The sequence below is a fragment of the Passer montanus genome, unplaced genomic scaffold (assembly GCF_014805655.1).
Source record: "Passer montanus isolate IOZ18808 unplaced genomic scaffold, ASM1480565v1 scaffold7, whole genome shotgun sequence".
Taxonomy (NCBI): domain Eukaryota; kingdom Metazoa; phylum Chordata; class Aves; order Passeriformes; family Passeridae; genus Passer; species Passer montanus.
The window spans coordinates 11,014,672-11,040,578 of record NW_024372147.1 but is presented as its reverse complement, the minus strand read 5'-3'; the positions used below and the strand labels follow the sequence as shown (position 1 = coordinate 11,040,578).

Here is a 25,907-nt window from a genome sequence, read left to right as displayed (position 1 = left end):
GAAAACATGACAGTGCAACAGGTGAAACAATGGAATGTATGGGAGCTAAGATGAGCTTTTGAGCTTGGTACTAAGCTAGGCACACTGAATTTCAAGTTATGGAAAAAAAAAAGTACTTTCAAACTGCCATTTATAGCAGCTATCATAAAAAATGGATTTCTTCACAAGAATATTCCCTGTAATGAAGAACAGGACTTAGTTCAGCCAGACAGGATACAAAAATATGGCTATAATGTTCCAATAAATTGTTTTTTGAAAGGCTGGGAATATGTATGAGCATAAAAAGAACAAGATGATTTTATGTTCAGAAGAAGAACTTGTGCTGATTGAAAACCAAGGGATTTGTGAAGCTAAAATTTGTAGCATTCTTCTTTAAATAATCTTTGTTCTAATTGATGTAAAATAAAGATTATTTCTTATAATTTAATATTATATAATATATAATAAGTAAATATTACAGTTAAGAACAGAATAAAATATTTCATTTGGAAGTGATGTCCAAAGGTCCAACTGCCCGACCAATTCAGGGCTGACTGAAAGCTAAAGCAAGTATTAATGGCCTTATCCAAATGCCTCATAAACACTGACTGGCTTCAGGCACCTCTCTAGGAAGCCTGCTCCACTGTCTTGTTAAAGAAATATTTTCTGAGGTTCAGGTTCAGCCTGCGTCTCCTTTGATATCACTTAGAAGCATTCCCATGCATCTTATCACTAGATATTCGAGACGCATCTGCATCTCCCTCTTGCTTCCTCACCTTGGGAAGCTGTACAGAGCAGCAAGGGCTTAGCCTCCTTTCCTTTAAACTACGGCAGCCCTAAGTCCTTAGCTCCTCCTCAGAGGACAAGGCTTTAAGTCCTTTCCCCAGTGCTGTGCTCTGAATGCATTCAAAGACCTTCATATCTTAAATAAATTGTGGGGCCCAGCACTGCACCCAGCACTCAGGGTGAGGCCCCACTAATGCTGAGTACAGTGGGACAATCACCTCTTTGCACTGGCTGGTGATGCTGTGTCTGATGTACCCCAGGATGCAGTCTGCCCTCCTGGCTGACAGCATTGACTCAAGGATGAGCTTAACATGAACCAACAGCCTCAGATCCCTGTCTGAAAAGGTGATATTCAGTTACTCCTTCTCAGTGTGATCTTGTGCTTGAGGTGAAGAATTTGGCATAAGAACTTAAATTTTGTCTCATTAATCTTTGTCTAGTGTTTTAATCCATCTAGAAAAGTCTGCAAGATCAGTCTTCAAGAGTCAACAGCAACTCCCAGTTTTGCATCAATCATCAAACTTGCTGATAAAAAATGGTGCATTCTCCTATACATAGATAATGAATAAATATTTTGAACAGGACTGACCCTAAAACATATCTATGAGGAACACCCCTGGAAAGTGGCTGCCAGCCAGATATAGCCCCACTCATCACAATCCTTTCAGTACTTGACATTCAGCCAGTTCTTCACTCACAGCATTGTGAACCCTCTCATCCCACAACTGGACGACTTTTTACAGAAGGATGCTGTGAGGGACAGCCTTGCTAAAATCCAGAAAAGCCCAATCTACCACCTTCTCTTTATCCACTTGGAGGATATCATAGATGGATATCAGATTAGCTAAACAAGGCCTTTGTGAATCACCTTTGTGAACCAATGTTGATTGCATTGTTCTTTAAATGCTTTTCAGAAGTACTCAGTATAATTTTCTCCAGGAACTGAGACTAGACCTATCAATTGTAGTTTCCTGGGTCTTCCTGCGCACCCTTGATGTAAATTGAACGACACTGGCTAGTTTCCAGTCATCAAGAACCTTTTCAGACTCCCAACACCTTTGGTAGATAATGCAAAGGGGTCATGCAGTAACAATAATAAAAATAATTCAGGTAATAACAGTGGTTTGCATGTTCATTGCTAACATATCCTGAAATATGTAAATATCACAAAAGACCAGTGTCACAAGCCAAGATTCAAGTGCACTAAATGCCCTAATGAAACACCTGGCTCTAATCAGTGCTTTTTGACTGTATTTGACTGAAAAGTTTGCTGAAGTGTTTCCACTTGAAGAACTTCTTCATTATTCTGTTTTGCTGTTGTCATATTAAGCATGCACTGACATTGCAGGTCACAAGATGCATTCAATATAGACAAAAGTGCTAAAATGCTACTATTGCTATCTAACATCTTACCTCACAGTAGATTCTTTGTAACAGTAAATCATTTAAATAGAACAGTTTAAATCACTATGGACATAAGACAAAGTTTTGCATGTTTTATCCATTTGTAAGTGAAGAAATTTAATTTGCTACTGAACCAGTAGCAAGAACTGCATTTTGCCATGAAGTTAAATAGAACACTAGTAAGCCAGGTGCAGCACTTTACATCTATTTAAAGCAAGCACTGAAAATACTTGAAGTTATATACATTATACCAGGATTTTATATCCTGTGTAAGCCTTAGAGTTTCTCCCTCCCAGTAGAGCCACTTAAATCACAGTTCTTTCAACTTCCTGTCACATTAATGCAAGAAAGCCTCCTTTCCTTTGCAGAATCAACTAAAAGTCACTGCCTCAGAACTGTTTCATTTCTAGTCCTAATAAATAGAATATTTTTGTTTTGTCAAGGTCTATTGAATTTCATCTTCCTTTTGATGTCTGTATGTTTGCCAAAAATACTTTGAACACTTTAGTATGTGTTCTTCATTTTATTTTTTGCTTCCTATGTCAAATCCTTGAAAACTTAGGAATTACAGTAATAAATACTATTTTACTACCTATTGCCAGCCTAAGCAAGCCAAAGAATTACGTAAGATTTCTCTAATTTCTAAATTACTTTTTCATATATATGTGAAAAAGTATTCTTACTGGGCTTTTTCTTTAAGATTAGCACTTATTACATTAAAATGTATTTAATCTTACTGTCACCTCAGTACACTAGTGTCAAACACAGCCCACATTTCAGCAAACATTTCTGTCACCCTAACTGTACACTTGATAAGACATGAGCGCTCACAGAAATGGCTAGCCTGGAAAAATGAAGACAAGCCTACTATATGAATGCATGCCTTTTTCTAGTAATTGCCTTGGTTTTCTTATACTATATCAGACATCTCATATGAAGATTTACTGCGATAACAATTAAATTGAAACTATCAAGCGGCCAATACCACTGTGTTCCTTACAGATACGATGAAACTGTCAGGGGTTGAGCAACTAATCACCATATCACCTCCTTAAATAGAAAATCCCTAGAATTACACTACTTTTGAAAATCAGTATGAAATAACGACATGAAAAAAATCCATAGAATTCTTTTGTCAATTTCACCTTTCGTGTTGTGCAACTTCAAAAATTACATTGATAATTAATATCACACAAGTTGGTTGAGTGGACATACAGATGTATAAAATGCATCCAATAGAGGCCAAGTTCCACACCAAACAAGTGGAAATATGACGTTTGATTAACTGCATTGGATTTCATTATTCCATTGGCTTCACTTGAGACAGTGGGTTTAGGCCACTAAGCAATGAAAACCTGCACAATCTCAACACCTGATACTGAGCCCACAGCACTCTACACAAGGCCAAAGGCCTTAAATTCATGCATAATGACTAAACCCAGGAAAAGTGATTGTATTCTAAGAATTCTTGATGTATCAAAAAATATTTTGCACTTTTTCTTTTAACTAATTAAAAAAGACAAATGGCTTTCCACTTTCTAAGTAGATAAAAAGAACCACAATGCAAAATTGAATGACAGTTTTATTTAAATTGAACTATATTACATCTAGGCAGGAAATAGAAGAAATTAAATATTATATGTATAAAAAATAGACACAAAGCACTACAAAATATCAAAATTATCGCTCAGAAGTATACCCTTCTCCCTGCCCTGCTTTCCTTGTTCAGAAAAGCTAACAGTTTTATACATAGCAGTGCTCCACCTTTTCTTGTAAAGATAATTTTTAATATCTCATCCATATGCTGTTTCTATTTGGGTCTTTAAGGAACCAGATCAAAATGGCTCCTTATTGTATATAGCAGGTCACAGTTCTTATGTTAGGATATTTCACGTTTTAGTTCTGATCTTACATCACCTGATACTGACATTGCTGGTAGGAGAAATATTACTCCTCCCCTAATACTTCCTTTTCCATTGTTCTTACTATCACTATAATTTATTTTTGACAGATTTCTGATGATGTAAGGATGACCATCTGTGAAAAAGGATTGAATCATCATAGGTATCAATTAAGGGGGAAAAAAAGTTTAAAACAAACATGTTTTAAAATTTATCTGCTCAACATGGCTTAATTTTCATTTTACAAGCAGCCAGCATATACTCACTGTGGCTATGAAAAATGCCTATAATTCTATATGCAGTCATTAGATAGCAGAATGGGAATACCTAAATGGGGGTCATGCTAAAATTAGTCACTTAGCTGAAAGTGTCTGAAAGTGTCTTAGCTTAGTTGTCTGAAACTATTTAACAGGTGTACATTCTTAGCCAAAACTGTCAATGAAGAATTCTTTCAAGCTAAAAAGAGCTGCTCTGCTTTTGTTCAGCATTATTTATTTCAGTTTCTCTTCTTAGATCACAACTGTGAGATATCTTTTTACGAATGGTCATCCATGAGTTTGTTTTATTTAATGGATATACACAATAATTACAAATACAATATAGTCTACCCATATTACTGATTTGAAGACAATGTTTGTCTCTTAGGAACATCATACTGCCATAAAAAGGTATGGCATAAATGATTTTGTACTACTGCCAATATTTCATAAAATAAAACTAATCCTATGCATGAGTATGTAAAATTTAACTAGGCAACTCTACAGTATTTTATGTAAAAGAGAAATTTGGCTAGATGAAATTCAGTGACGTGGAATTCATTGAGAATTAGAAGTAGGTAAAATAAACCTTTGAAAAGACATGATAGATGGAAACTGGCAGCAGGAAAACTTTTACCATGAAAATTGATCTAGCAAATACAACTGAACAATCAATCATCTTAAAAGAATATGCAGGATGATGAAGAGCTGAATTAAATTTCACCACTAAAAAAATGTAGGAAAAAAGTTAGGAGAGATTTCTCAAAAAAATATGGTATCTACGGATACCTTCTTATGACATGTTTAAAGATCGTACATCAGCCTACTCTTGACTTTCCAAAGTAACTGATCTCTGAAAGTTTTGACTACAGTAATTCACAATGATAATTAAGAAATCTGGGACTCCTGTTTCACTAATTTTCTAAAGTGAATCTCTATATTTTGAAAAAGCTTTCTAACATATAGCTTTAAATTCATGACTGTAGTGGGTTATTTATAATATAATGTTATGCAAGAGAAGGGAAAATTTGTAAAATTCAAACTAAGGAAAAAAAGGAACCAAAATATTCCCCGATTGAAAAAAAAAAAATTGATAAATTTTGCATACAGAAACATGAGTGGAAATATTTTTGAAAGTACTAACCATAAAAAACACTAGGTGAGGCACTTGCCAGAAGCTTCTTGCAATACTTATAGGAGTCATTCAATGATTTTCATATATATTAAATTATTACAACATACTTTTTCAAGAACTACACAAAAGTCAACAATAACACCTCTTAAATCAGCACACCCAAGTGCATATACCTAAAAACTGAACTCAGTGATGTATTTACAGTGATAGACCCTTGTATGTTTACTGATTGTTTCAGAATTCATAAGGCATAATACTTTCTAAATCACTACCATGTACATGATTGCAATTAGCAGAACTGAAACATACAGTACCTTAGAACTCATCTATGGAATACGAAACGTGTATTTCATTATTCTTTTGTATCCTTTTCTGGCGACTAGTTAAATGTCATCACCTTGTCTTTATAAAGATCAGTAAATTATTAAGTATTTCAAATTGTACTACATGGAAGGTTAATGTTTATTTGCCGAACATAATATTTGCACACCAAAAGCACTAGGTGAGGCACTTGCCAGAAGCTTCTTGCAATACTTATAGGAGTCATTCAATGATTTTCATATATATTAAATTATTACAACATACTTTTTCAAGAACTACACAAAAGTCAACAATAACACCTCTTAAATCAGCACACCCAAGTGCATATACCTAAAAACTGAACTCAGTGATGTATTTACAGTGATAGACCCTTGTATGTTTACTGATTGTTTCAGAATTCATAAGGCATAATACTTTCTAAATCACTACCATGTACATGATTGCAATTAGCAGAACTGAAACATACAGTACCTTAGAACTCATCTATGGAATACGAAACGTGTATTTCATTATTCTTTTGTATCCTTTTCTGGCTACTAGTTAAATGTCATCACCTTGTCTTTATAAAGATCAGTAAATTATTAAGTATTTCAAATTGTACTACATGGAAGGTTAATGTTTATTTGCCAAACATAATATTTGCATACCTAAAGAAAATGTTTCAAATTAGTTTATAACATTACAGACAAATATTTCTAAGTCTGTACTATTTCATAAGCCATTTCAAGAAATTTGCATGCTGTTGCATTGCCTGGGTTGTATTGAGTTGTATTGGCTACCCCTCCTTTTATTTCACTATTTCACAAAATCCTATTGTGTGTTTTTCAAGCAGTGGTGTTTCATTTCTTAATCCTCCCTGCACAGCTACTCAGGAGAGGCTTTACAACACAAACTGTAAAGTAGCATTTTCTCAGCAGGAACAACAACATTGCTCTTCAAAAAGACGCTTAACAAAAATATGACTGTAAGGAACACATTAGCTCTGGTCACAGTGTTACACATAGCATGACCACTGAAAGTTCAGGAAGTTTTGCGGAATGATACTCCTTTGGCTCTTCACAAGTCTTATCATGCAATATATGATTGAGATAAATGTCTTTCAAGTGCATTAAGCTCGTGCACAGGTATTTTCTTATTTCCCTTATTTCTCTTCATTCCACTTTCAAAGGCCTGTCCTACTAGCAACCACCTGGGATTAATCACCGTGACTATACAGCGAACAGTTTCAGACAAACACTGGTGTACATAATTTATACCGTTCCAGCTGAAACACAGCAAATTTCTCCTACTGTGCAGCTAATATCCAGAATATGTACAATCCATCCTCCCATTTGTCTAGAAATGAGAGACATGCCACTGCACATTTTCCAACACTACAGCCCTGCCACTCCATTTGTCTAATTTCTGTGCCCTCTAAGATAGCTGTCCCACATGACAGGTTACTTCATAATAGCTCCTTGTTATTTCAGTACTATCAGGTAAAGTGAAAATACAGAAATGAGCTTCTATTATCATTGAATCTTTTGCTAGCAGCAGAAACAAAAGCTGTAAAACCTTGGATATCATCTCTGATTTGGAATCCTTTTGGGGTCATTTTTCTTTGGGTGGTCGCTTTTGTCTAGATTTGGTGCTGTTTCCTGTTTTAATGTGGAAATGTTGTGCACTTCTGAGAGTCTCATAAAAATCTCTCACAATTGCCTCAATATCTGTGGGTATCAATGGACAGGGAAACACTATACGGTAAGTTTGGTTTTTTTTTTCATTTCACTTTATGCAGCAGTGAATGTTTGACATTGAATTGAACAGTTTCTAATACTATAAAAAGGAATAAGCACTCTAGGCACTTTCCACAGAAATTTTACTTCTTTCAGGCTTGTATACTGCCTGTGGTACACCAATGTTGTATATCAGTATTTTTGTAATGCAGAGTATTAATGTATTCAACAAGAGTAATAGAAAATGGTGGGTCAATCCAAACAAACTGCCTTCTGCAAAAGTGCCCTGTTGCAGTCTCTATCTTTACTTTCTAAACAACAAGAAAAACAGAGAAAACAGGAGTAACATTAGAATATACGTATCGTGCTCTGCATTTTTACTTAAAACCTACACACTTCCGTGCTTTACTCATATGCGTAGCAGTTGAAGCCAAGGCTTATTCATGCCCTCATAGTCTTGACAAAACCTTTATAAAGAAATAACAATAAAAAACTTTTTAAAAATGAAAACTGGGATTCCTGAAAATTAAATGAATAGAATTACTTCTGGTTTCTTTACTAGAAGAAAGCACCTATTTCCTGCTTCGTGAACAATTTGTAGACTTATATATGACACTAGAACACTTGTTCTACAACTAGGGAAAATGTTTGATATCCACCATTTGTAAGACCTAAAAACAGTTTTAGGTGGCTTTAAAGTGAAATGAATGGACAGCAAAAGGAAAGCTATTTCATCTCTGATGTCTGTGAAGTATAGGAAGATCCTACACCTTGTTGCTTATACATGGATCACAAGATAGGTAGTGTTGAAAGGCATCACAGTGGGATCATCTGGTCTAACCTCCTTGCTCAAACTGAGAAGACATTGCACAGGATTGCATCCAGACAGTTCCTGAATATCCCCAGTAACAGACAGTCCACAACCTCTCTGGGCAATCTGCTGCAGTGCACAGTTACCTCCACTCTAAAGCAGTTCTTCTTAATATTCAGGTGGACCATCCTGTGCATCAGTTTTTCTTCCTGTTGCCTCTTGTCCTTTTGCTTGGCATAACTGAGAAGAGCCCAGTCCATCTTCTTTGCACTTTCCTTTCACTTACTTATAGATATTGATAAGATCCCTTCTCAGCTGTCTCTTCTCCAGGTTGACTATGACCATTTCCCTAAGTCATTCCTCACAAAAGAGATGCTCAAGTCCCCTCATCATCTTTGTAGGCCTTTTCTGGACTTGCTCCGGGAGCTTCATGTCTCTCTTTTACTGGAGTCCAGAAGTGGACACAGAACTCCCGATGTGGCCTCACTAAGGCTGAGAAGAGGGTAAAAATCACCTCCCTCAACCTGCTGGCCATGGCCCTTCTTATGCCCCCCAGGAAAGCACTGACAATCTTGGCTAGAAAGGCATGTGTATTAAGCACCAATAAATAAAAGAATCAAAACACTGTTCCACTCTTATGGTTCTCAGCACAAACTTTAAAACAAAAACTTCCAAAATAAATAGTATTGACTCCTCTTGTCTGTCTGTCTCCAACAGTCAACTTTCAGACTTCTCTTTTCAAGTCTTGTTTCCCTTCAAATTCAACATTTTTATATGGGTGAATCTGTCATGGAAAGCAGCCAACTTCTTTATATACAGAAAATTAAAAGCAGTTTCCAGTTATTCATTCTTGGTCCAAACTCTCACAATATTCAGCCTAACAAGTGCAAGTTTAGCCTGGAATGTTTCCTGATTTACTTTAGTAACAGCAAAAAAGAATCCAATATTTTGTCTCTGGTAAGGCCTTGAAATGTTATCTACTGTAGATGCCTTTTCTGCCCTTCTTCCCTCTCACACTGTAAATTTCTAATACCTAGAAGCTAAAAATTTATTGATGTTCATAGTTCTTTGAAACTCAAATACTAAGAAATAGTCATAGTACAGGAACCTAACAAAACATAGTAGCATCTGTAATGCGTAGAACTAGTTTTTCTACACAGCCATAGAAAAAAACTGACAAATTTAGCTGTAAAGACACAGAAATATCAGAAAAAAATGTTGCTGTTCCATGCTGCAGAAATTGTTTGTAGCAATCAAGCTGGGATTTGTGAAAGAAACAATCAAACAAAATGAAGTAGACACTTCTGCTCCTGGAATTACCCTGATTTCACTGACATTCCATATTAGAGCTGCAATACTTGTAAGCTGAATTGTGAGTGAAATCTGACTTCCACCTCTGGGTGACATCTCGCAAGAGGCACAAGTGACAGGCTGGGTCTGTGATAGAACCATTGCAGAACAATTAAAAGAACATATGAAAGTAATATAGGCATTTTCTGCCTATATACCCTATGAAATCCAGAGTCACGTACATACCACAGGGATGAGTAAAGCATAAGAAACCACAGCTCCATCCAACTCACTCTAGTCTGTCTTGTATTTCATTAAATCTAGTTAAATTCCTGTTGACATCTATAGTATATTTATTCCTACAGCAGCTATGTGAGGCAGAGGCACTCTTTCCCAAAAAGGCATCATCAATGGAGTTTTTTTCCAAAACAACAGCTTTCTACTGTTGCAGACTGTACAAGGTTAAGATTTGTGAAAGTTTGCAAAGTAGAGGCTTTGTAATAATAGAATTATCTTCTAGGCTAATGCCCTTAGCAATGAATTATGCCATGTCTTGGGAAGTAATACAGCAAACCACTGTATTTTTAGCAATTCAAATTTTAACCCCATCAAAACTTCTTAATAATGCCCTTTTTCTCTGCAGGCTCCTTGCTTTCTATGATGTTACCCCTTTATCTAAATCCACAGTCACAGTTTGTTCATGAGTTCTTGTATGTTCCCAGTTTCAGATTAAATACATAAATCTACTCCTGGGGCAAATATATTTCTGTAGTTGCAAAAGCCATATATATTATGGTTGGATAAAATTCTCAATCTTTATATTTCAGTGGTTTTAATTAAAAAAATTAATTAAAATTTAAATTTATTTAATTTTAACTTCATAACCAGTAAGATTTTTTCATTAGTCATTTGCATATGCATATCATTATGTACTGCTTTTAAAATAGGATGCAATACTAGTGTGGCCAGAAGTAGGCACTGAGCCACTATTATTACTCTTACTATCAAGCAATAAATAGGCTACATGTGTTACAAAAAATGGTTAATAATCAATAGGACTCATAAAGAAACAGACCACATAGTGCAGTCAGTCAGTTTTGATGCTCAGACGCCCCTGTTATCTTTTGCCACTGCTGTAGTTCTTGGTAGAGAGATATGATGGCTGTTGCTTCTCTACAGAATCCAAAATAAGAACTTTGGTTTAGAGCACTCACTTTCAAAACACATGCATGCCCATTTCATGACCAGCAGTCTTGTAAATACATTACAAGTGAGTATGAAGGCAAAGAATATTATTTTGACCTGAGTTTTCATACTGCTTTTTGCTTTTCCTTGTTCCTCCACCCAATCTTCCTTTAGTTTGCAAGGTTTATAATGGAATATAAAATGTCATTTTATGTTAATTTTCAACAATGTGGAAATTGTACATAAAAAGTCCTCCTATCAGTTAATAAACGCAGGACCTTATCTAAGGGGGTTGAGAACAGGTCCATGGTGCTGTTAAAAATGTGAAAACATCAATCTATCAATCTTCCTGTTTTCATTGGCTTGACTTGGAAGAATTTTTAAAAGATAGTATAAGGAACAATCATGGCATTAGAGATAAGAATTTTAAATACTGAAAAGGTTTGCTTACATCAGACTTCCTCTAAAAAAAAAAAAGTATGTCCTTAGGGTTAATATATATGCACATGGTGTTGCTAGCTGTCTCAAACTTTAATGTCCGAACTGTCTATAATGATTAAAATAGCTAATAAAATTATAGAAACTTTTTTTTTTCTAGTAAACATTGAACTTCGGAGAATAACACGAAAAAAGAAATCTTCCTATCACCCTACAGTGCTTGGGATAGAGGATCGAGAAAAAAAAGTATTATAATTACACATTCTACAAATTTTCCTCTAAATTCTGTAAAGCTGTTTAATCATCTTCAATTCCTATAAACAGGCACCTAGTGATTTTGCAAACCTTGTAATGCCATTTAATATCAAAATACAAGACAATAATTTTCTGTCATAAAGCCAGCCCTGCAAACTGAAGAGTGTGATGTTTCATGAAGCGTCTCCAAATCCAGTGTTTATTCATTTCCAGATGACAAAACAAAATGTTCAGGTCGTTTGATACTAGTATTTTCTCCCCTGAGTATTATCTAGACAGTAGGCTTGGCAGTACATTAATATCCTCACCCCTCATGGTGTTGAAAAAATTGAATACTGTTTTCAAAAACTTCTTACTGAAGTGCTACAGTTCAGGTGACATATATCTGAAGTGGAAGAAGCTTTCATCTTTTTTATGATTGTCTCTTGTGGGAGAAATTTTGCAGCAGCTTAACCTCATCTAAAAACTGTTCATGCAACTTTTCAAGGTTACTGTTAATTGAGCAAATTTCTGTGTAAATGCTGATTGAACAAAGCTAAGGCACCCAGGGCAGCACTAAAATGTGAATCAAAGGCATTCATAAGGTGGTTGACTTGAGTAGTAATTGATAACCCGTTGTGTGTGGCATTCCTGTTTCACTTATTCATTTCTTTAGTCTAATCTGTCATACCCTACATTCTCACATTACCATTTTATGGTCAAAATTCACAAACACAGCAGTCCAGTTTTTTTTTTAAAAGTTTATAATGAACAGCATTGGTACTATAGTGAGGTGCGTTTGTAAAGAACTGTATTTACCTCTGCCAGAGAGGATCCCCTGCTTTACAACAATGTAGACCTTTAAGCTCTATAAAGCGAACTGGTTATGTTTAGAAAGAACTTACCACGTAAAACAGTGAGTCTCGTGGACACACTTATTTCGCCAACACTGTTGGAAGCCACACATTCATAAATAGCTTCATCTCGGGGTGTGCGCAGTGGCTGTATTCTGAGAACTGATCCAGATCCATCATCAAATTCTATTACCTATAAAAGGAGACAAAAGCTGTCACAGATGTTGTTACAAATACCTATTCCTCAGCTAATCTGTTAATGAACAATGGCCTGTTGGTATTGAAGTCACCAAACACAGATTCATTTCTCAAATTTATGTACCGGAGATATGAGAAAATGTTTAAGTGGCAACAAGCACTGCTGTTCAGTGAGTATTCAGTGGCCACTTTAATATAGCTTCAAGAAATACAGGACAACAAACAAACAAACAAACAAACAAAAAAACCCCCCAAAACATCAACAAACAAGGGCTCTAAGAAAAAAGTCTGTGACTTATTGCTCTCTTATTCTGAAGTTCACCACCAATACCTCTCAATTCTCTTAGCTAAAGTACTTTACCTTCAAGTGACAGTTACATTCATTTTAATTGCTGCCACCTATATTCCCTCACAGAGTGCAGCTCACTCACTCATTTGGCTCCAAAGTTAGGAACTGTCTGCAATTTCTGAACTGAACAGGATGACTCAGTTTAGCTTTGTACTTAACCCACAAAATAAGTAAATTTATCCAACAAAACGATCATCTAGGAGACTAAATAATATAGCAAAACTTCTAAGATTTAGTTTTAAAATTGCAATAGCCATACAAGAAGTAACAACATTTATATGAGAAAATTCACTGAACAGATCTTAACTCCATCTTGATCTGAAGTCAGAACCACATCAAATATTGGTGAATACTGCAATGCCCCATAGGTTCTGGAAAAACCTTCTTAATACTTATGTAATAGCAGTAATCTCTTTAATCTACTTTTTAAAAAAGAAATTTAAAAAATCACTGAGAGATATCAGTACTACCATCAGATAAATGGTACTTATAAACAAAGAACAGTCACAATTTTTTGGTTTTTTTTCCTCTACAAAATAATTAGTATCTGTCCATAATCTATATATACATGCACAAAGTGATTTACAGATATGTCTGTCTGCGCATCTGTTTGTGTCCTTCTGTCTCATTTTCACACAAGTAACCTAAGAGATCACTGTACATGTTTACAAAAGAGAGCTATAAAGTCCGGGGTTAGAAATGATGGTAAATATGCTCTGCATCTCCCTATTTTCATTGTAGGAATTTCTCAGTTTCTACTTAGTGTTGGGAGAGGTGAATGTAAGTTAAAAACCCCGGGGGTTTTTTATACTGAATTTGTTTGATAACCCACAGGATATATTTTTCTTGTTCTTCCAGTAAAGCCATCTTAAACCAATCTAGATAAAACAAAATATCCACCTGATGTTAGCATTATTAAAGGAATAACTAGAATTTTCAATAAATTGACATTTATAAGGGATAAAAAATTTTCCAAGTTTTTAAGTAGTTCCAAATCCTCACAGACATACTTAAAAAAGAGTAATTGCTATTGTTGAAACCTGAATGCTGAATAAATGTATCTGGACAGACACTGGAAACAACTGCAGCAGACTGGATTGGGCAAATACTGCAGAGATTAAGTTTCAAGTCTGATGTCTCAAAAATATGTATCATAAAAGGGATTTGTTTTTCATATGAATAGTTCTCCCCTTTCCTGCACACCACAGCTAGTAAATTCCCAACTGTTCCCTATCTACTGAATGAGATTTTATTTTTTTTTATGACAGAATTTTTAATAAAATCATTTTTGCACATAGGATAGAATGATGTACTTTTCAACTTTTATTTTATGTATCATAAAAGGGATTTGTTTTTCATGTGAATAGTTCTCCCCTTTCCTGCACACCACAGCTAGTAAATTCCTAACTGTTCCCTATCTACTGAATGTGATTTTATTTTTTTTTTATGATAGAGACTTTTTAATAAAAGCATTTTTGCACACAGGATAGAATGATGTAATTTTCAACTTTTATTTTTTGCTCTTTTCTGTTTGTTTTTTTTAATGTTCTTCTGAGAAGGACTTCACAGCAAATTAAAGCAGATTTCTGTAATTCTTTTACTTGAATTAATTTGAAGGAAGAGGAGAAAGAAAGGATCCTCATTCAGAGTCTATATCTGCAATACAAATAAAAGCTGGAAGATTAATAGAGAAGACCCTCGAGGTTTTACTGTATATTTTATTCAGAAGCAATACCTAGCTTTCACTGCTATTGTCAATAAGTTGTGAGAATTAGCTGGTAAGCAAGAAATATCAATGACAATAGTCTTCAAATATATAAACAGTTAAGAGAGAGGAAATAAACTATTTTTTCCCCAATTGCTACATACATCAAGTTCTAGCAAGAGTTATGGTTTCACGTGGGGCACAAATACATGACAAGTTTCATGAAACCCTGTAGGAGACTGCCCAAGTTTATTGAATTACAACAAAATAACCCCCAGCATCCCTGGGAAAGCAGGTGGATAAGATGGAATCCTTTCCACCTGTATTTACTATGTGAAGACAGGTGTTCAGGCAAAACATTTTGATGTCTGTCATCATTAAGTATCTCAGAGAAATATACAAAACATTCAACTAAATATTCTCTTACTGGTTCAGCTGAAAATCTCAAGACATTTCTTATTTCCCAAATGTTTCATATGTATTTTTTGAATCTCATTTCTACTGTAGTTCTTTTCTTATTTACAGATTCTATGTCATGAATTAACAGCCTTACTTTGAACAGCAAGAAAAGCTGTTTAAAATAATGATTTGGTATGCCTACTTTGTAACTGCTCTGCTCAATGGACATGTAAAAATTATAAAACACTTGGCAAGTGTCATCTATTTGTTCGAAATACACTCCATCTTCCTTGGCTATTCTGTTTGTTCAACAGTCCACTAAAGGCATTTTTAAAACATTTTAAGGTGTTTTTCATAGTTACATGCAAATAACTTTTATAGAAATAAAACTACTTTATGTTTGCTTATTCTTCCTAAAAACAGGTACACAGGTCCCTAGATAGCAATATATTAAGGAAATAAACCATGACATATTGCAGAATAACACACAGTAAACATACACAGGCCATCTTTCTCTGTTTAGAATTCACTTTGAGTGAAACTTCTGTAAATAGAAGAGGATAAATTGTGTAAAATTTATGATAAAACTTCTATGCTAATCCCTCTAGCCAATTACAGATCTGCATATGCTCTGCAAAGTGCAAACAGTTTTTGGCACTAGGAGGTAACATTTAAATTAATGATTTTGTTTTCATGTTGTAGTGAATACACAAGCCAGAAATGATAATGGTTAGTGAATGAATTCCAATGTCTTTAGATACTTATTAAACCAAAAATCAAGAAAATAAATTTGGTTTATAGAAGAAATACAGTTCTTCTAAAAGAATCTAACCTGAAAGCTGGGACAAGCAGTCTTCACAAGTGCTAATAAAAATTAATATAGAGGATTTTAATATTCAGTTGGTTGTTAATAACTATAGTTAGATAATTTTCTCATAAAATGCATGTCACAATCATTTTATACACAAATCATTAATTTGAACAGTTGTTTTTAAGCAAACAGAAGTCTCATATCTAACACTGAAAACATTTAAGAGACAATTGTACACTCTTAGTGCCAGTTTTGATAACTCTTCCAAGAGCTTTTCCCCCTTTTTCTGAGTTTTTTCTTCATATTAAAGGTCATTCCATATTTGACATTAATTATTCTTGCCGCTACAAGAGGGAATAATACTTGTGTTCTTATTTCCCCCAAATAACCAGAATCTTTTGAACAGATTATTTTCACTGTTCCCTTTAACTGAAGGTTGTGGAGTGAAACATCTTCCTCCAAGCCTTTTCCTCATTTATTGTTAAGAAAAAAATCAAAAGCAAGCAAGTTTTACTGGAGTAGCAGTTTCCTCTTTAATGGTTCTATGCACAAGCAGTTTTCAAAATTAAGAACTTCATTTGAGTATTCCTACCAAATTATCCCTGATAGTCAATTCTCTTCTGCTAAATCATCATTAATAAAGCACACCTAGTGGGATTAAAAACAAAGTTGGAATAAAATGTTTTTCAGAGGAACAGAACAATGGACCTAATACCTCAAATCTCTGGTTGCTGACTTTCTTTCCTTTTTTGTTCCAGACAATTTTAGGTCTTGGATCTCCTGTGGCTTGACAGATGAATGAAGCAACTCCTCCTGAAACCCCTGTCTGGTCAACGGGAGTTCTTGTAAACTTTGGTGGTGCTGAAACAGAAAAAGAAATTAACCATATTAATCCAAGCAGAAAACATAGATTTAAAAAAAGTCACATAAAGATTTCAAAATTTAAAAAAAGGAAATGCTTTGCTTCTCCAGTGCTATCATTCACCTGCATGAGAAAGCACTATTTAAAAAAACCTAAAAGGTCAGGAAAGTACTTATACATTTTACTAGTGAAATTTGTGTTAAAACCGAAATTTGATGGCATCGGAATAGCAAGCTCACACATTGTATTTTATCACCATGATAAATAAAAAATCCAATTTAACTTCTGGTGCAGAAGGAGTTCATCAATCAACTGGAATAATATCACGATTAGCTACTTGATGTTGTGATCACAGGGTGTCATGAACACAGGAAGCTCACCTTTGAGACATTAAAATCAGTGACATTTAGGAGAGAGCATTTGTAATTTTGCTTGTTGGAGGTAAATTATTATGTATTAAGAGTCCAGGCAAAAAAGATTGCATCAGAAGAGAGATTTATGCTTGGGCACAGTTTTGTCTATAGCTCCTGTTCAGTCCCAAATTCTACTATGTCAGAAAGGAGAACTAAAAAAAACGATCCAACTATTGCAACTAGTAGAGAGGGAGGGAAATGAAGAAACAGTTTTGAAAGTATGAAATGGCATGTAAATTAATTTTTATTTTTCCCTTCATTTCTGCTACAACAAATTGAAATCATTATTTCACTAGTGGTGAGACTAAATTTTCAATTTTAGAGCAACACAATACATGACTTCTAAATATAAGATACCAAAATTCTTAAGATAACACCTAAACAATTCAAATGTATTTAAAATTTCCTTTAGATCTTTACATAATTGTCCTTCTTAGCAAAAGAATTTCTAAAGATACAATACCTTCAGTTAATGATTGAAATGATATGATGTGAGAACTTAGGGACAATAAGCAGCAAAACCCCCAGGTCTTTGCTATGAAGCCATCCTCCACAGTAGTTGCTTTATACCATCTGTTGCAATTCATTTTTCTTCTCATCTTCATATATCAGCAGTCAGCTCCTTTATGTTTCCTACCTCTTCTTTTTTCTTCACTTTCCTCTCTTAGCTCTGACAGGTATGTCCTGTACTGTGCCAGTTTTATTCCTATGCTGCTGCTCTTTAGTTCTAGATGTCTAACCCCTTATTCTGCAAAACTGTTCTTTCTATAAGCACCATTTCCTGTCAGAATGTTTATTTGAATGCAAGAAACTCAATGGACTACTGTCATGCATGCATGCAACACTGGAAGAAATCCTGAAACAGTTTAAAATGTCAAGATGCCATTTTACAAAATTAAATTAGGGAAAATTTTTACCCTATTCCTAATGTAAGAAAAGGGCACTTAAAACAACATATAACACTCCTGGAAATCTGCATGCTCTTTCTTTAATAGACATGTGAAAAAAATGCATTAGCTTTTAACATCTGAGAATGAACAAGGGTCCTAGAAGTACCCACTCTGCAAATTTTCTCAGCAAAAATGTACTTGAACCAAAATGCAAGAGCACATCTCAGCAAAACAGTGTACTACTACTGCCATGGGTAAATTATGAAAGAACTTCTCTGATGTCAAAAATTGCCAAAACCTTAGCAAATAAAACACTTTAAGTGAAAGTGCTACAACTCTCCTCCAATATGAACACTTTCACTTTAAGTGAAAAAAATAGAGATCCTTTCCCAATCCACAGATCTCATGTCTGGACCACAAAAAAGGCAAAAATGTATTCTGATGAAGAGCATCTGGGTTTCAACAGAACTGCTCTCTCTGAACCCTTTTTGTTTTAACTCAGCACTGTGATACATAAAGAGACTTGACTGAATCTGATATACTGACATTCTGTGGCACAAGTTGCAATTGTGGGCCACCAAGTGAAAAATGAAAAGCTGCCATTCTCCTTTAATTTTTTTTTTTTTTTTTTTTTTACATTCTGTGAATTCACTGTTAGAACTCAAACCACTCAAACTCTTCATGAGGAAGACCAAGAGCCCACAGTAACTGTAACAGCAAATAGCACACCTAGCAACAAACTGAATTAAAAATCTTCCACCAAACTTAACTGTTCTAAGGTGTACAACTAGTTTTCCAGCAATTTCTTACATTAAACTGTCCAAAACCTGGTGAAGGACTATAGGACTACAGCTGCTATGACTCCTTACAAAAACTGCATATTAGCTTCTCCACCTATATTGTGGAGTTGCAGAAATACGGCTGAATACTTAACATAGCTCCAGCTACCTGAACAGTATTTTTTCCATCTGGTGTGAATTTTTGCTAGACCAACAACTAGTAAAGCTGCTGTTTATTAACCACCTAGCATTAGAGGCATAGCATTAGACAAAGAAAACAAGAGCAGTTGTACATAATGATGCAATTTTCAACTTGTGGACATTTTTCAAGGAAAACAAGGTTTTAAGGCTGTACATAAAATCCACTTTCTTGTATGAGGTGACTAATATTATCAACATCAATAAAAAAGCTTCACAGGCCAGTATAGGATGGAAGTGGGATGATCTTTGTTTTTCTCTTAGACTATAACCTAGCCAAAAAAACCCCATAAGGAATGTATCTATCCAGTCAAAGCTTCTTTTTACATAAGTAAGTAATTCCTATAAAAAACACTGCCACAACTCTCCTCCAATATGTAGCACTGGAAGTAAATCAGCTACTTTTCAAGTATCATATGATATCAGAGAAGATAAATTAATCTTAGAACATAAATACATTTATAAAATTATCTGCCATGGAGACAGGTAAGTACTATGAAATCCCTCTTTTTGTTACTCTATCAAAACATTCATCTTGTTACATATAAAGCAACTACCATCAGTGTAAGAGTATGTGAAATCACAACCCAGCAGAAGCAAACATGAAAAGTAGTATTTATTGCTTTATCTTTATAAAGGTTGTTAATTAAGGTTTGACACAAATTATCTCCACAATTAATGTTGTCAGTTTCTTGACATTGATTGTGACCTAAGCTGCTAGACACTCTGACAGCAAACACAATTAAACTGCACAGACAGTAGTGCTTATTAACATGAGGGCAATTTTGATTGAGAACTGACAACTATTTTCGATCTCCCTTAACAACAGCAGTGCATAGTTCAAGAAAAACTCTCCACAACACAGTTCATTAAGCACAGCAACAATCTATATGGAAACCTTCTAGTGTAATTAAATCTGCCAAAAAATAAGATGTAATATGTTATCAGCTATGATACCAGAGTCTTTCAGCACTTTTGGAACTCTCCTTGGTAACACCAATAAATGCAGTTAAAAGAACAAGAAGTGTAATTAAAATAAAATAAATGAACTTCACTTAAAATCAGCATCTCATATTTCTGCCCTTAAATTCTCTTAATAGCATCATAAAAATTGCTGCAGTATTTTCTTTTAAATACAAGAACAAGCCAAGTTTTGCTTGTTTATATACCAGTACCTACTCAGATATTGATACGAATAGTGAATTTTGATACCCTGTCAAGATAAAAAGAAAAAAATAATCAGAGTGGGAGACACCCATTACTTGGACTTCTGAAGAGTAGCACAAGCTTTGTCATTCAGGAGCTGAGGGCTCCCACCATTTCTTGCTCAGTATGCACTTGCTGAGACTCTTGAGAAGCTGAAGTGACAACTATTAAACACTGCAAATTACACTCTTAATATATGACAGAAATTGAATTTATTGCTAGCTCACCTTAAATACACTGAGCTTGCATTTATTTACTTTACAGAGTTCAACCTCATAGAAATTAGGCTGCTGCTTCAATGAACAGTCAAGCTGTCCCCTCAGGGGCCACAACAACTTCTGAAATGAGAGATGGTTTACCACTATCCAGATAGAAGTGGAGTTTTTTTGCACATTATGGCTCCACAAAATATATTTTTTAAGTGACACTAAAATAACTCATTTTGATTGGAATATTTGAATATCTTGGCATGAGCATAAGACATTTCTTTCTTCCCTTCTGTGCCTCTACATTGACTTTCTAAAGTTTAAGTAGAATTCTGAAATAGTGAATGGAATTAATTAATTCACATTTCATCATGTTATAGAATAATCCATTTTAAAGATGATGTTCTGTTCTCTGTGCTGTGTTTAAGGATATGTAATACTTTTCATCTGCACTCAAATAAAATGTCTCACAAAATACTTTTGAAATTCCTATTTCAGCCCCCTTTCTTCCACAGCTACTGCAAACTATTCTTGCGTAGAGACATTTTTATGGACATACTTCTCTATGAAAAAGTGAATACGAGTATAAGACTTCACCTTCTTTAGAGTGAGAGCTAATAGGATGCCTGCAGTCCAATCACATCTAGCTCAGCATGTGAACTTACTATGGACTGATATGTAGAGGACACAGACCCTAATACATTTGTTTCTAGATTCTCTGTTTGGGGTGTATGAGAGTTGGTAGTATAAAATAATTCAATTTAGGACTAAACTTCATCATACGCCTGAAATATGAAAAGGTTTACTAGGTCAGAATAAAAAAAAAATCATATAATACTTTATCCTTTGTAAGCATATATAGCAAACATTAATAAAGACATAAGAAAAAATTTAAAATGCAGAGACACTTATTTCAAATGCCTCATTTGCTTATAAATCCACACATATTTGAGGAGACTCCTTAAAAATTTCAGTAACTTTTTCAGTTATAAAGACTCATTTTGCACCAATAAAAGTTGGAAGATGACAATCACAACTGTTCCCATAAAATGTTTTCAGCACAGACTCAGAAATGTAGGTTGACAGCAGTGTAAACAATGTGGTCTGGCACCCATATAATCATAACAATAATTTGCACTTAGCATAGTCTTACTGGTCTAGCAGCAAAAAGTTTCATGGGATATGCAAATGAACACACTCCGAGTAAAAAATTCTGTAGTGATTCTTCCCATGTCAAATTACACACTGAGAAATTTATGACACAGTAAAAATCCAAATAAACAAAATTAAAAAACAACCACCAAAAAAACCCCAAAAACCCAGCCAAGAAAATAAAATCCCACAAACCAAACCAAACCAACACCTTTATCTACCCCATTTCCCATTTTGCATCTGTCACTGTATTCCACACACTTAGAAGGCAATGGTATATATTCTAAATGAAAAGGCCATAGACTGGTTCATATTTAATGACGGTGAAGGTGGTGAAGAATCCTGTACAGGTACAAATGAACAAATAGGCAAATGTTGCACATAATCACTGTCTGATAGTGTATTGATGCATTACAAATTACATGATTTGTTATTATTTTCACAATTCCTTCATTAGTTAATATATTGAAATACTTTTTTATATATACACAGTACTTAATAGAAAATTAATAGAAATTTCAAAACACCCTTATATACAGCATTAGCAGCTAATTTACTCACTAGTAATAATTTGTGACATCAGACTGATCATTTTGAAACTAATTGTTCCACCTTAATTCTAACCTGAACTTACAGAGGACCTGCACATTAGCTATGTGAGAAAAGCTAATTAGTTTTTATTTCTATAAGGGCAAGAAATCATTTGTATTAATGAAATCTATATAAAGAAACTCCTACGTTAACAAGTAGTATGCTCCTAAAAGCTCTTGTCTGTCAGTCACAAGCTGTGAAATTTTTCACAGTTTCTCACTGTGAATGTCTTAAAACTGTCCCAGCCTTAATATCCTTCAGCAAGAGGAATACACAAAATACAGTCTTCAGATGTCATCATACTCTGAGCAGTGGAATGGTTTTAATGGTAATAAGAAAAGTCAACCCTATCTTTTGTATTTTCAAATTTCCTGCAATGCAGTGTCAGTGTAGTAGGCTGACCATGAGGTTCATTCCTCCCTGAAATATGAAATCAAATTGCAGACTTACAGGTAATGTTTCACAAGTAGGATAGGTAGGTTACATTTTCCAAAAGGTCTTATGTTAAAATAGCACACATTTAATGTGTACCTCTAAGCTCTGCAAACCTTGTTACCAGCTCATTTCATTGTGGATTATGTACGCTTTTTTAGAGACAGACATTATCTGAGCCCTAGGGACATGGGAGGTATATGAACTAACACAGACAGCAGCAGACGTTTATTTGCCAAGTAATATCATTCACACACACACATGTTCATTTTTAGCTTATAATAACTGAGAGAATGACAAAGGCTTTCAGAAATACAAAGAACCTATGTAAAAAACCTGTGAAAAAAAGCCTTTTACTAATAGTAGAGACCAATACATTAATATTTGAAGTAGAAAGAAGCTGAAGAAGTATACACTGCTGTTCTGTTTCTATTTAAACTGTTGCAGGCAACCGACTAACAATTTAAGCTGGTTTCATGAAACATTTTTGGCACATTTGTTGTAAAACTTGGGCCAACCATTAACTACTGCCTTATCAGAGAAACACTGTGCTAAGCCTAACAGTAAGCCAGTGCTTACAAGCTATCATAGTCAGTCTCATAGATTATTAGACTAAAGGAAAAACCTCCCAAAGCCAAGCCTACTACCACACCCATGCCCTCTTGCCTTCATTCCTCAAATTGGGTGCACAGCATTGGCTATCAGTGCTACATTTGTATTAGCTTAAATACAAAATTTAGCCTTCATTTAAATACTGCTACAGAAAAGGAAAGTGATATACATTTGCTTCTAAACTTTCCCTTACTTACTCCATGGTCTATTCGGTTCTTTCCACACAAAAATCCTGGTTTACACTAGAGCTCAAGAAAAGAGAACCAGGATGTTTGGTTCTAGTATTTAACTAACCTAAGCACTGAAAGATGCAGACATATGACTAAGTAATACTCACCATCCAGTAAATGCATAATGGGGTAAGAATTTTCCCTTTTTTTTCCCCATGCCCATAGGAATTCCAGCACTATCAACACACTGTTCATGATATTAACTCAACTGCAGATATGCCTTTAAGTCATAAACCAGCATATGTTCAAATTCACATTGCAAAACAAAATAGTATAAGCTTGTGTATATACACAGTATTTATCACAAAAATATATATGTAAAAGCTAGGTGGAACTTAATTTACCTGAGTTAGAAAGAGGACCTTGCTAGTAAATCCAGTACTAAACCTTCTTTCAGCAGCAAATAAAAACCATGAAGTCTCTTGAATCTAAAAGGTTAGTGACGTGCACCACTTTATCCCCCAGGAATATTACATAACCTTGTCATATTCACTAATTTAACAAAAGGAAATTCTGCTTCAAAGCTCTCTACTGCTCCTTTTTCAAATTTTAATGTCTGCAGACTGCATATGAATTATTTGGTAACTGAGAGCTGACACTCCTTTTCATTGTGTAAAGAAAAAGCAGTAAATTTTAAAATGCCAGGCAAGCTGATATCTTTCCAGAAGAGTTTTACTCCAAGAGAAAGGTAGGAATAAACAAGACACTACAAGTTTCAATTAGGGACTTGGAATATCTGGGTTATGACTAGAGAGATGACCTTTAGAAGTGTTTCAGTCTTACTAAAACCCTCAAAATACAGGTACCAAAATGAGGAAGCATAAAATTGGGGCACTGTAACAATGAAGTGAAACTTTCACTCATATTTTATTTATCTAAAAACAACAAAATGCGTATCTTGCCATTTATGCTGATTACTGACTGTGAAAGCAAAATCAACTATCTAGTAATACTACTGACTCTACGTACTAATGTGATTCAGTGTTAATGCCTGACAACACATCCACATAAGCAAATTCTCTTAATTCCTATTCAAGCAGAAGAATGCTTGTGTCTAATCAAATCTCACAGCCCATATGAACATATGCAATATAGGGAATTAAGGGGTTCAAGATTACTTTCTACTTGCAGAACAGCATTAGGAGATGACATGACTTGACATAAGCATAATTTATTGAGAAAAACTGGTAAAAAAAAAGATAGTATCATTAAGGCTGCTACAAGGTAATAATAATTTAAAAACCTAGTTAGGAGAGACTCATAAATCTCTTTCCTTCTTACTAAGTTAAGCCTGCTTCATCCCAAAACTTGATCAACACCTCCTTCTGGTAATTATAAACCAACATTTACCATTTACCTACAAAGATCTGTTATATACAACCTAAATTAGATGTCCAGCCAAGTAGACAGAATATATACTCCTCTTACCAGCAAGCTCTGTGAGCTGTGCAATGCAGCCACCTTCAGCTGTACTGTAAGACAGGTTAGCATGGCCCGTAGGATGATGCACTGCTAATACATAAGCAGACATTCATAAACTAGGTCAGAAAACTGTTTATAGATATTAAAAAAGATTCAGTGACTAAAGGCCCCAGTGGATTGTCCCAGTTCCTTGCCTACAAGTCACTTACGATCCATCAGTGTTGTTAGCACAGCGCAAGCAGCCTGCTCTGGGATATGGCTATGTAGACATAAAAACACTGATTAGAATGTATTTACACTGGCAGTATTTTTGATACTGTGTATTTTCTGAGTCCTGCTGTGGGTAGGTCCTGTTGCAAATAAAAACCACATTTTTTTGTCATTAAGGTCAATGCACTGCAAAAATGCAAGAAATACTAGTTGCAAAGTGCTCAAGGCTCATCTGCTCCATGAACCTCTACAGGGGCTAAATTTGTTCTAGATTGTCTCTAGTAAAGTTAGGCCGGTATAGATCTGAAGCATATTGAAGCACGTAAGAATATGAGAACTAAAACCTCATACAAAGATATGCACAACAGAAGTGTTGCCAGATAACAGATTTGATTAAAAAGCAGAAACATAACCAAAAGAAACATATCACCACATAAAGGTAAACTTCTAATCACTACAAATTCATTTCTGTTTTAATTCTGACATAAAATAGCACCTAATACAGTAATATCTATTCTGCCACCTATTATTACCTAAAGTCACTGAAAACACAATTATTTGATGTCCTGTATATCAGTGTAGCCTTGCACTTGCTTTACAAGAAATCTTCCATGGTTAGTCAGGTTACTTCTGTAATTTTTAATATAATTTTCGGTGGTTAGAGACACATCTAAGATAACCTGTAGAGCTGTGCCTAGCTTACATCTATCTCATCTCTCCCTCAAAAATGTACCTTCCATTCTTCTGTCTTTAACATAAATTTATTCTTCTTTTAAAAAGAGATACCAAGAAGTCATAATGCTACTGATACTCAGTCAAGAACATGCTATTGAAAGAATGGCATAAGACTTTGTAGGACACAATAAAACCCTTTTTCTTAAAATAAATAAGGAAAAAACATTACATTTGACCTGGCACAGAGATTTTCCCTC

The 25,907-nt window shown here is 34.7% G+C and overlaps 1 protein-coding gene across 2 annotated transcripts in view; it reads right to left on the bottom strand.

Moving 5' to 3' along the window:
• Positions 1-25,907, bottom strand: part of PTPRD (protein tyrosine phosphatase receptor type D) — a 1,150,086-nt gene that overhangs the window by 204,953 nt on the left and 919,226 nt on the right. Inside the window, exons 10-11 of one of the 2 annotated variants that reach the window (XM_039729799.1) lie at positions 16,488-16,633; positions 12,362-12,503 (exon numbers count right to left, since the gene is read on the bottom strand). In XM_039729799.1, coding sequence (XP_039585733.1) covers positions 12,362-12,503; positions 16,488-16,633 — 288 coding nt within the window. Of the gene's footprint in view, positions 1-12,361; positions 12,504-16,484; positions 16,634-25,907 lie in introns of both variants that reach the window. The other variant, XM_039729798.1, reaches the window with a different exon arrangement.